Source organism: Hylobates moloch, unplaced genomic scaffold (assembly GCF_009828535.3).
Source record: "Hylobates moloch isolate HMO894 unplaced genomic scaffold, HMol_V3 SCAFFOLD_11, whole genome shotgun sequence".
NCBI classification, from domain to species: Eukaryota; Metazoa; Chordata; class Mammalia; order Primates; family Hylobatidae; genus Hylobates; species Hylobates moloch.
This window is the reverse complement of record NW_026652286.1, coordinates 55,367,135-55,379,496: the sequence shown is the minus strand read 5'-3', so window position 1 is coordinate 55,379,496 and position 12,362 is coordinate 55,367,135. Positions and strand designations below refer to the sequence as shown.

General features: G+C 38.1%; 2 protein-coding genes across 5 annotated transcripts in view; one reads left to right on the top strand and one right to left on the bottom strand.

The window, feature by feature from the left end:
* Positions 1 to 12,362, bottom strand: part of PCF11 (PCF11 cleavage and polyadenylation factor subunit) — a 28,221-nt gene that overhangs the window by 10,119 nt on the left and 5,740 nt on the right. For 2 of the 4 annotated variants that reach the window (XM_032167038.2, XM_032167039.2), the window contains exons 3-9: positions 11,391 to 11,579; positions 10,855 to 11,049; positions 8,549 to 9,663; positions 7,964 to 8,147; positions 7,373 to 7,856; positions 5,270 to 6,837; positions 2,847 to 2,943 (exon numbers count right to left, since the gene is read on the bottom strand). In XM_032167038.2, coding sequence (XP_032022929.1) covers positions 2,847 to 2,943; positions 5,270 to 6,837; positions 7,373 to 7,856; positions 7,964 to 8,147; positions 8,549 to 9,663; positions 10,855 to 11,049; positions 11,391 to 11,579 — 3,832 coding nt within the window. The remainder of the gene's footprint in view (positions 1 to 2,846; positions 2,944 to 5,269; positions 6,838 to 7,372; positions 7,857 to 7,963; positions 8,148 to 8,548; positions 9,664 to 10,854; positions 11,050 to 11,390; positions 11,580 to 12,362) is intronic. The other 2 variants (XM_032167040.2, XM_032167041.2) reach the window with 1 other exon arrangement.
* Positions 3,747 to 4,230, top strand: LOC116476763 (guanine nucleotide-binding protein G(I)/G(S)/G(O) subunit gamma-5). Its single transcript, XM_032167042.2, has one exon. The coding sequence runs from the start codon at positions 3,785 to 3,787 to the stop codon at positions 3,989 to 3,991; it is 207 nt and encodes a 68-aa protein (XP_032022933.1). The 5' UTR covers positions 3,747 to 3,784; the 3' UTR covers positions 3,992 to 4,230.

The following is a 12,362-nucleotide window of genomic DNA, read 5'->3' as shown; positions in this document are numbered from 1 at the left end:
GTCTGAGGGCAGCCAAGTCTAGTAACCAAGAGCATAAACTGTGGAACCAGACTCCTGGGATTTTAACCAGAAATTCCACTTTCTAGTTGTGTGACATAATCAAGTTCCTTATCTATGCCTCAGTTTCCTGTGCCTGTACAAAGGGTAATAACAGTTCCTAAGATTGTTATGAGGTTAAATGAATTCATATTTGTAAGGAACTGAGGTGTTTGGCATTATTATGTGTTTTTTGTTAAACCAAAAAAAAAAAAAAATCAATAGCCTTTCTATATGATTAAGCTCTTTGAGGTCAAGTGTGGTGGCTCACGCCTATAAACCCAACACTTTGGGAGGCCGAGGTGGGAGGATTGCTTGAGTTCAGGAGTTTGAGACCAGCCTGGGCTATATAGTGAGCACCCTCTTTAAAAAAAAAAAAAAAAAAAAAAAAACTTTAAAAATAAAAATAAAGCTCTTTGAATGATGAACCTTATTAAATTCATCCTAGCATACTGCCTAACATACAGCAGATGACTAATATATGTCTGAATGAATAAATGAACATGGGTATATTTCCTACTAGAAAAGGGATGTTTACACTTTCAAATTAGAGAAGGAACCTTGAGAGAAGCTAAATATAGCACACTGAAAACTGCTGACACATCTTTTAAGAGTAAGAACTTGAAGAACAAAGACACACCTAATGTCCCATTCAATATCCCCAAACAAGGGGAATAATTGTGATTTCCTCTGTGACACTGCTATGTCCTGTACACATACACATATAACCCAAGGTTGTAAAAGCCAAACAAGGCTGGGCACAGTGGCTCATACCTGTAGTCCCAGAACTTTGGGAGGTCAAGGCAAGTAGATCACCTGAGGTCAGGATTCAAGCCACCCTGACCAATATGGTGAAACTCTGCCTGTATTAAAAATACAAAAATTAGCCAGGTGTAGTGGCATGTGCCTGTAGTCCCAGCTACTGAGGAGGCTGAGCCCGGGAGAACTGCTTGAACCCGGGAGGCAGAGGTTGCAGTGAGCTGAGATCATGCCACTGCACTCCAGCGTGGGTGACAAGAGCAAGACTCATCTTAAAAAAAAAAAAAAAGAAACAAGAAAATTTGTAGTTTCTGTAGAGCATCTCATGCCACTAACCCCAATATAACAAATCCTCTGCTCAACAATAAAAACTGAGTTCTAAAGGAAAATACGTTAATATAGCACTTGACAAGTTACAAAGTACTTTTGCATATACTATATCATTTGATTCTCAAAAAAAAAAAAACCCAGACAAATACTGATACTACCATATCCTGGTTTTTGTTTTTTTTTTTTTTTTGAGACAGAGTCTCACTCTGTCGCCAGGCCTAAGTGCAGTGGCATGATCTTGGCTCACTGTAACCTCCACCTCCTGGGTTCAAGTGATTCTCCTGCCTCAGCCTCCTGAGTAGCTGGGACTACAGGCACGCACCACCACACTCATATAATGTTTGTATTTTTAGTAGAGACGGGGTTTTACCATGTTGGCCAGGATGGTCTCCATCTCTTGACCTTGTGATCCACCTGCCTCAGCCTCCCAGAGTGTGGGATTATAGGCGTGAGCCACCATGCTGGGCCCATATGCTGTTTACAGAGGAAAAAAACTGAACCTCAGGGGAGATACTTGCTTAAAGCCTGCGCATTTATAAGGTAACAGAATAGAGATTCCAACCCTGGTCTTCTGGGCTTTAGATACCAAATTCTTTCCTTCTCTTTTCATTATAGTAACAAAATAATAATAATAACAAATATTAATTAGTCATAATTGTCCATGTAGAAATTAAAAATTAAAAGCTTCCAAATTAATTGAATTTCTTGACACAATTTAAGGACTAATGTATAAAAAAGAGCTTGGCTAGGATTTCCTAATTACTTCAGAAGTTTTGGAAAACTCCATAAATTTATTGTAAACTGATTAACTCAATGCTACAGTAAAGCATGTTTCTGAAACAGCTGTTTCAATGATTCAGAAATGAAAGCAAGTATCACTAATGTATATACTTCCCACTTACCACATATTAAAACTAAAATTCATTTTGCCGGGCATGTGCCATCTCAGCACTTTGGGAGGCTGAGGCGGGCAGATCACATGAGGTCAGGAGCTCGAGACCAGCCTGGCCAAGATGGTGAAACCCCATCTCTGGTAAAAACACAAAAGTTAGCCGGGTCTGGTGGCGCACGCCTGTAGTCCCAGCTACTTGGGAGGTTGAGACAGGGGAATCGCTTGAACCCCGGAGGCAGAGGCTGCAGTGAGGCAATATGGCACCACTGCACTCCAGCCTGGGTAAGAGAGCAATACTCTGCCTCATAAATAAATAAATAAACAAAACTAAAATCAATTTTAAAAGTCCTTTTATCTAGTACTAAGCATCACCCCATAGTAACAAAGATGCTTATCAGTGAACCTGGCTAGGAAAGCCGCTTTTTGCTATTTGAGTGCCCATAAAAACATAAAAATTAATCAACTTTACTAATGCAGTATCCTTAGTATTCACTGAGATTTCTGAGGTCTGTCATTTATTTCATTCTATCTCAACACAAATGTCATACCTTCCCTCCCACTCCCAGTTTCCACCCAGTAGGTTTCCTTCCCTCTGTTTTGTGGACTACAAGTCCCCGCTAACCATCTCTAGCTGTAAATAGGGTCAAGTGAATACACATCCACAATGTAAATAAACTTAGAAAAGGAACAAAAATATGTCAGCCAGATTAAATTTCTCTAAATTAAATATACCTTTGCAAAATTGTCATTTCCTAAAATTCACAAAGTTAGCTATTCAACAAAACAATAATCATTTGTCTTTGAAAAACAAAGTTCAGAAAGTACATACCTGAAGGATTCTGAACAAATCCAGGATTTTGTGGATGAACTGGTAAAAACTGTTGTCCTTGACCAAAAGCTACTGGCTGAGCAACACCACTCAGAACCTTTAAGAAAAACCTTAATTTTAAGAACATGCTTTCCGTATTTCAAGTAAAACTTTTAACATCCTAATTACATAAAAATATTCATAGATGTCACAAGGCCTGGCTTATAAATAAAGATTTAGAAAGGTAACTTGGCTGCGTCACTTCACTTCTAGGTCTTCTACAAACAGGAACAATAAAACCTTCCCTTATCTGTTCCACAGAGGTATAAGTTACTGAGAATGGGTTAAAACTTCTTTGAAAAGTTTAAAGTACCTACTAGAGAGGCAAAGTAGCCCCCCAAAAAGGAAAATGTTAAGATACCGTGCAAACATAAGGTAAGTAGCTGTGTTACTTTACACAAGTCACTTTACCTTGCTGGTGCTTTCCCTTATTTTATAAATAGAAGAACTGACATAATGCAATATGATCTACACACAATCAAAAGGGCTAGTTAGGAGCAAAACTGAGGCCAGAACTCCTAACCCTTGCCACTTTTCCACAGATATCAAAAGCCTGTTTAATTAGCAATCTGAATTACCAAGCAGGTAAGCGTCTTGCTTGGCCATCATCTTTGCACATGGTTATAGCTACATTACAAAGTAATCTTGTAAAAGGTCTTGTAAAAGATGTCAAAGGGAATGTTAAAAAATAGAACAGTCATGGAGCAAGAACTATACTGGCATACAAATACAGCATTTGCAGTCCAGAGGGAGGCAGGACTTCTACATATTGCTGGTATGTAAATAAACATCCATTTATAATCCTTGTTCAGTATACATGTGGACTTTTGGTGGTGAGTACACATAATAAAAACCCCACCGCCACCGACCCACGAATCGGCCCGGCAGTCGCTTGCACCATGTCCGGCTCCTCCAGCGTCGCCGCTATGAAGAAAGTGGTTCAGCAGCTCCGGCTGGAGGCCGGACTCAACCGCGTAAAAGTTTCCCAGGCAGCTGCAGACTTGAAACAATTCTGTCTGCAGAATGCTCAACATGACCCTCTGCTGACTGGAGTATCTTCAAGTACAAATCCCTTCAGACCCCAGAAAGTCTGTTCCTTTTTGTAGAAAAATGAATCTTTCAAAGGTTTCCCAAACGACTCCTTATGATCCAGTGAATATTCAAGAGAGCTACATTTGAAGCCTGTACAAAAGCTTATCCCTGTAACACATGTGCCATAATATACAAACTTCTACTTTTGTCAGTCCTTAACATCTACCTCTCTGAATTTTCATGAATTTCTATTTCACAAGGGTAATTGTTTTATATACACTGGCAGCAGCATACAATAAAACTTAGTATGAAACTTTAAAAAAAAAAAAAAACCCCACCAATTCTGTGTAATGTAGAAACAAGACTAAGTAAGTACCATTCTAGAGTATCTGTCAATAACAGTATCATTTCTTTCAAGGATACACAGTAGAGTAAATCTAGGCAGACCAACTGTTTTTTCATACCATTAGAGATGAACAGAAGGACTACTTTCTATCAATAATGTTCCTAATGTGCTTTTAAAATCTTTCTTATTTTGTATTTTCTTCCATGCAATCTTACTACTATAAAATAAATCTGTCATAGTAAGAAAATGTCAGCACCTGGGAAAGAAATAAAACTCAGCCCAGAATTTCAGCACGCAAGCAAAAGTAGTCATTCAAAACCAACCGAATTAATCACAAATTGTAAACATACTGCCTAAACTTATTTCAGTATGCATTTTAAAATGTATACAGAACAAGTGTGAAAGAATACCAACAGGTAACTGTGCATGTTTCGTAACCAGAGTGTATTTGGAAGGCTATTTGCTATGTTGACATTAATATCAAACAATTATGTTTAACTGAAGTGACTGGAAAGGTGGTAAAAAGTAGGAAAAAAGGACCAAAAAAAAAAAGAATTGTAGACTGTGAAAGCATGGACAAAATCTGATCTTCTTATTTAACTCAGGTTAAGAAAATTCTTGGTCAAAGAGCAGTCCAAGCAATCAGTTCTATGGCCACCTTAAAGCACATCAGGGCTCAACAGTTCTACAACGTAGAGGTCTATGAAACACAATTGTATATTTCAAAAGCTTCAAAGCAAAAACAAAAACAAAAACAGAGCTGGGGGTGGGGGTCTGATTGAGATATTTCCCTAGATCCTGAAAGAGCTAAAATCAATTTTGGATTTAAGTTGCAAATTTTATCCCCAAAAGATGCTCATCCCACTTCCTTAGCATGTGGCTTTAGAGTACATTCAAAACTTCTTTCCAATCTACACAATAAACTATGTCCTGAAAACCTCCCTAGAAACATTAAAAAATGGTTAACTTATCTGCATACAACGCAATTTTAGAATAACAGACTTACCTGTTGAGATGCCTGAATATTTCCTACTGTCATTGGAGCAGGTATATTGCCAAAATTTCCAAACTGAGAACTCTGAAGATTTTTTTCATCAAAATAGTGTCCAGAAGCTCTGTTAAGTGGATTAGAGAAACTCTGGTTTCCAGGGCCATGTGGTCCATTAAAATTTGGTCCTTGAGGTGAATCAAATATTTGTTCATGTCTTTGGAACTGTAGTCCTTGGGATGGGGCATTAAAAGCATTGCCAGGTGGATCATTATATGGACCAGTCTGATTGAAAGATACTGATTCAAGCCTTTGTGAAGGATGATTGTCAAATCTTGTGCCTTGAAGACCAAGAGGAATATCAAACCTTGATGCTTGCTGATGTTGTGGACCATCAAATCTTTGAGGTACACCGTCAAATCTGGGTTGAACCTGCTGTCCAGGTGGTCCATCAAACCTCTGGGGGCCTGGCTGACCAGGAGTCCTTTCAAATCTAGGACCTGGCTGACCATGTAATCCATCAAATCTTGGCAAGAGTGACGGCTGACCTGGCTGCCCATCAAACCTTAAAGCATGACAACCTTCAAATCTTGGACCACCTTGGCCCAGAGGCCCTTCAATTCTCAGTCCACCTCCTGGTACAGAAGGACCCTCAAACCTCATTCCACCTCCTTGTTGGACTAAAGGGCCTTCAAACCTGATACCAACCCCTGGTTGACCATGTGGACCCTCAAACCTAAGGTTCCCACCAAGTTGATTATGTTGTCCCTCAAATCTCAGACCAGCTACTGACTGACCATGGGGGCCCTCAAACCTCATTCCAACCCCTTGCTGTAGCAAAGGGCCCTCAAATCTGATTCCACCTCCTGGCTGACCATGAGGTCCATCAAACCTAATCGCAGCCCCTGATGGACCATGACCCCCCTCAAATCTAAGTCCACCTACAGGCTGACCTCGGGGATTATCAAATCTAAGTCCACCCACAGGCTGACCATGAGGTCCCTCAAACCTTAGACCACCCACAGGTTGACCACGATGTCCCTCAAACCTCAAACCACCCACAGGCTGGCCTCCTGGTCCCTCAAATCGCAAACCACCTGCAGATCCCTCAAACCTCAGACCAGGGGAACCTTCAAACCGAAAACCACCTCCTCCTGCTTGACCAATTGGGCCCTCAAACCGCAAAGGTGTCCCCACTGGTCCTGGAGGACCTTCAAATCTCAAAGGACACCCACCTCCTAGCTGACCTTGTGGTCCCTCAAATCTCAAAGGGCCCCCTCCCCCCATTTGTCCTGGTGACCCATCAAACCGAAGAGAAGCTGGTGTGGGAGGTCCATCAATTCGAGGGCTTAATTTATTAGGTCCTTCAAAAATCATCTTTGTTGGGCCATCTCTTGCTACTGATGGCCTACTAGGTCCATCAAATAACGGTCTGTCTTCAGCTAAAGCTGTAAGTCGCTGATTTGTATCCAAGCCGGCAAATCTTGATGCTGGGCTATCTACAAATGGTTTATCTGAATCTTCATATCGAGGTCGCTTAAGTGGAAAACGATCATTGAATGGAGATCTCTGCTCTTCTCGCACACCTTTTAAGAAGGAAAAAAATTATTTTCACTAAATCTAAAGTTATCTTAAAATCTTCTATTTTCGTATGAATGTTTATCCAAAGATATAACTATCTCACTACATTAGAGGGACAGGAGACACAGATAGCATAAAGCAGCAAATAAGAGGATGCCCTCTAGAATCAGACACACCTGAGTAACAACAAAATTCCCATCCTATCAACATACTAATTATTTCATTTTGAGAGCAAGTTATTTAACCTCTCTTTTATTTCCTATCTGTAAAATGGGGAGAATATACACTTCATTGTGGTGTTGTGAGGATTACATGAAATTACATATAAAAAAAAACCTAATGAAGTACCTGACACACAACTGGCCTTAGAAATATTAGCTCCCTTCCCTTCCCTTTCCTTAAAGGGAAAAAACATAACAAAATAAATGGGAAAAAAATGGTAATCTGAACAGTCACAAAAATCCATCCCCACTTAGCTTGTTCATTTTCCCTTCACTGCTGTGTGATTCAATAGGCATAATCTGATTTAACTTTTTCTACCTTTAGCAGAGACTTGCTCGTCATGTCTTCTCCGGCCCTCATGGGGTGAAAGATTCTCAGCATAAGTACGACTCCCAGATATAGGAGAAAGACGTCTTGCTCTTTCACTAAATTGTTCTTTTCTGTCAAACTGTGCTCCACTATTCCTACTTGCATGTTTACTTTTGGATGGCTCACATTCTATTCCAGACAACAAGGCATCAGTCAAAGGGTAGTCAAAAATATCAGGATCTAAGAGATCAAGTCTTGGAAATGAATGCTGAACCTGTGTCCTTTTCAGTTTTGCTTTATGTTCATAGTAGGTTAATTCAGCATCAGATAAGAGAGGTTTCTTTTTTAATCCACCTTTATTTTCTTCTGTAGGACTATCCCGTACATTGCATCTATGTTTACCTTCTTGATACTGAAATAGCTGTCGAATTTGATGCACAACAACAAGGAAGTCTTCCTGTGTAATTTCACCAGATGCTAAACGTTCACTCGTCTGTATAGGGGTGATAAAAGGAAATAAAATATTTTAAATATAAAAAAATACCAAAAAAAACAGACGAAAGAGAATGATGACTACACGGGATTAATCATAGTAACTACCTTTTGAAGTAATTCTCTTTTGCTTGCAAGAGTTAACTCTTTAGGAATCTGAAGATTGGCATCTACACTTAATCGATGCTGTTGCTGCTTTGGGGCTCGAGGTGATAAAATTCCTTTAGTGCTTGACCAGCTCTCCCTATGCCTCAGATGAGGAGGTTTACTATGTTCATCAACCTGTTGTAAGCTGAAACCATAAAAGCAGTATGTTACATTGAAATGTTTTTGAAAAAATACTCAGGACCATATTTAAAGATTCTTTTCAAAGGATATGGTTAAAATGGGCATATGTAACCACAAAAAGTAATTAAATAAATGATTAAGAGCACAAAATATGAAATCAGCAAAAACAGATATGAATTCTGATTCTTGCATGTCCTGGACTGCAGCCTTAGGTAGATTAGTTAACCTTTCTAAACTTCAGTTTCCTGATCTGTAAAATAGAAATAATAATAGTATTTAACCCACAGAGACGTAAGAATTAGATGGAAAAAAAGTACTAATAGCACCTAATTTTTCCAATTTTTAAATTAACACTATCTTTTGAAACATATACACTTCACTTGACTTAAAATGTTAACATCATACCTTTTATTTTCTTCCCAACCAGATTTCCATCTTTTGGCAGACTTGGAACTTTGCCAGTTTTCTACATTCTCCTTTGGTTCAGTGCCTGACTTTGTAGAATGCTGATTTGTAGTTTCTTGTGGTCGCTCCTCTTCAGTCTTTTTCATTCGCCTTGGATCCCGAATATCCTGTTTAGTACTTCTCTTAGCATTTCTGTCTTCCCTAGAAGGTGGTGTAAACTCTTCCATATGTGACTGCTTAGTTCCAGATTGGCGAATCTTTCCAGCTTTAGGTGTCGATGATGGAGACATACTTCTTTGCCTTCGTTTGGGTGACCGCCTATCTCTTCTCTTTGGGGAATGTATAATTGGTGACCTAGACTTGGGTGATCGAGATCTTGATCGCTTTCTAGTACTCGATCTCCCTGGTTTTGTCCCCTGTTTTTCTGACTCTTCTATTATTGTATCCTGTTTTTGTACAATGCCATTTATGATTTTATTTCTACTTCCAGCCAGTCTGTGTTCAGATGACTTCGTGTGCTCATCTTTATCCTTTTTTTCTGCAGTTTTTCTCTTCTCTTTCACATCATCATCTTTGCCGTCGGTCTTATCCTGAAGATGTTTTTTTAATCTTGGATCTCTCTTGTTCATATCAGACAACCTCATACTTTCCGATTCTTGATTTTTCAAGTCTTTTGTGTGAGATAATTTGTTTTTCAAAGGTGATGGTGATTTCGATTTCGATTTCGATTTAGAATCTAATTGGTCAAGTTCTTTCTTGGTTATTTTTTCACCTGATTTACTTTTTTCTTGCTTGGATGAATTTAGTTTTTCAGAGGGTATAGTTTTACTTGTCTTAGTATCAGACTGGTTTAATGTGTTCATTAGAAATTCTTTCCTGTGACTTTGATCTTTTCCATGAGAATGTTGGCTTATCCTGTTCAGACGAGGATCCCGGTTAGTTCCTTTCAAATCCTGAATTTGTAAGGATGTTCCTGGACGGCTTTTCTCAGATTGCACAGGAACCTGATGAGGAGCTTTAACTGCCATAGGGGCAATCTGTGAAACATGTAATTTGGATGGTGCAGATCCAGGACCTAAATTGGATGTTTCCTGCTGAACACTAAGAGAAACTGCCTAAAACACAAAATAAATGTTCGTGTCAACACCGTAAAACATGCAGATTGTCAAGAAATTGCAAACAATTGAAGAAGATAATGCTTTATTCAATAAATATATTTACTCAATACTATATTTAAATTGTACGCTTATAATGTATAAATTGAGATTACAATGAAAAGAAAAAGTCCATGATTTAAGTTGCCCATTATTTCTTACTAGTATTTTTTGAGATTTTATAATATAATCTCTAAACAGAATGAAAAAAAATTATTTCTCTTCCTAATCATTCAGGATTCTGAGCCATACTGCTCCTAAGAAATTGCTAAATCACTATACTCCGGCTGCACAAGAATCAGAGTCATTTCAGCTAAATTCTAAGTCCTAAAATTTAGTTTCTCCCAAAGTGGTGCTATTAATGAACTTATAAAATTCTGCCTTCCTGCACCTCACTGTCGAATAAGCTCAGATGCTGAGCAAAATAACTTAGTATAAAGTCATTTATGTGTAGAAAATCTTCCTGGCCTCCTTAATTTTGTCATTTCTGCTTATTAAGCATAAGCTCATAAAACATTAAAGACTATGCAAAATATTTTCCACAACACGCCTACCATCTTGGGACTAAAATATTAAGTCCACATAATGTAATGATTAAACAAAATTAAGATGCTACTTTATAAGATAGCAATCTAACAGAAAACCATTTGGAGGAAATACTGTAGTTTTGTAGTTTTGGGGGGGTTTTCTTGAGACAGGGTCTTGCTCTGTCACTCAGGCTAGAGTGCAGTGAAGCAATCATAGCACACTGGAGCCGAAAGTGATCCTTCCAACTCAGCCTCTTGAGTAGCTGGGATCACAAGCATGCACTACCACACCTGGCTAATTCTTTTTTTTTTGGTAGGGCCTCACTATGTTGCCCAGGCTGGCCTCAAACTCCTAAACTCAAGCAATCCTCCCACCTCGGACTTCCCAAGTGTTGGGATTACAGGCATGATCCACTGCGCCTGGCCTATGCAGTTTTTAATCAAGTGAATTTTACAATAAAGATATAAAAGTATAGTCTAATAAATATACTGATTTGTAAAATAAAAGTGAAAAAAGAGTACACTATTAATAAAAGTAACATGTTAATAAAATTCAAACATAAACATTACTTCCCTATTGTTAGACAGGTTTAAAATATTTAAAATGCCAATCTCCCTTACTTACCAGTTGTGCCTTAGCTTGCTCTAGCTCAAGCTCCAGCTTTTTCTGCTGAAGTTCTAACAACTGTTTTTGCTTTGCCAGTAACTGTTGCCTTATTAGTTGTTCTTGTGTAAGATTCTTCTGTATATCAGGAACAATTGGAGGAGTGGAGATGCTAGGGGAACTGACCACTGTACCAGGTGTTGAAGGCTCCTCGGGCTATAAGAAAAGACAATTTGTTAAAGAAAAATATATCAGCTAAAAAGGAAGCTAGGAAGAAAATAAAAATTATCAGCTTAACTCTTCATATTATCCAAATTCCTATCACACAGAAAACTTAGCAGAAATTTAAAACCCAAAATAAATGTTACATAATACCTAAACAAGGTGAATATATTTCTAAATAAAAATTCCAAACATATACATACTATTTTTTTTTCTCAAATTGAACCAACTCACTACAGAGTATTCTATTTTGGCTTTCTGGCAGTAAGTTCTGTAGAAGAATTCAAAATGTGATACTTAAAAGTATGTTACTTACTATTCATATTAAAACTTACCGATTTATTTAAAAATTTAGGATTCACATGGATGCTAGACGTATTCACATTGGGGGGCAGAGGTTTAATAGGCCAAGCAGGATCTAATGAATTGACTCTGACATCCAGGGCATAAAGTTTCTTCAAAGGGAATATTTCATCCCATGTGGAACGTAACTTAAATAAACTTTTCCTAGTATTTTCATCCACCTAGAACAACAGAACAATTCTATGGCTTGTTAAGTTACTATAGAATATTTTACAAATATAAGTTACATAAATCTGCTCTACTTCACATATAGAACTGTACTACCCATTGCTAAGTATATACAACAGTAATAATTTATTAAAAGTGCATTTCTCCTTCAAAAACAGAATAATTAAAACCATTTTCACCTAGTCTTCATGCAAGCAACCAACCAGGTGAGCCTTTCTATATACAAAATGTTTCCACATCTTAGAGCTTAGTATAATATTCCTAACATTACTCTTTCTCTGGAAAAAAATATATAAAACAACTAGAAAATATAAAACTAAAAAATATAAAACAACTAGAAAAATTGATTACCTGATCGCTTAAATGTTTTAAATTATTTACACAGTAGTACAAAGTTAAAATTAAAGCAAAACTGTCTCAACTAACCAATGCTCAGCAATACTATATGGTTGGGTACATAGGAACAAGATATTGTGGTGTGGAAAGCACTTTAACAACTGAAATTCACAAAATCTTAACCACTGATAAGCCTTAGTTTTAAATAACTTATCTGTTCAGGTTTGTGATGGCGAAAAATTTTTAGAAAATTTGCCATTGCCAGGCACAGTGGCTCACGCCTGTAATTCCAACACTTTGAGAGGCCAAGGCAGGTGGATCACCTGAGAGAGTTCAAGACCAGCCTGACCAACATGGTGAAACCCCGTCTTTACTGAAAATACAAAATCAGCCAGGAATGATGGCTCATGCCTGTAATCCCAGCTACTCGGGAGGCTGAG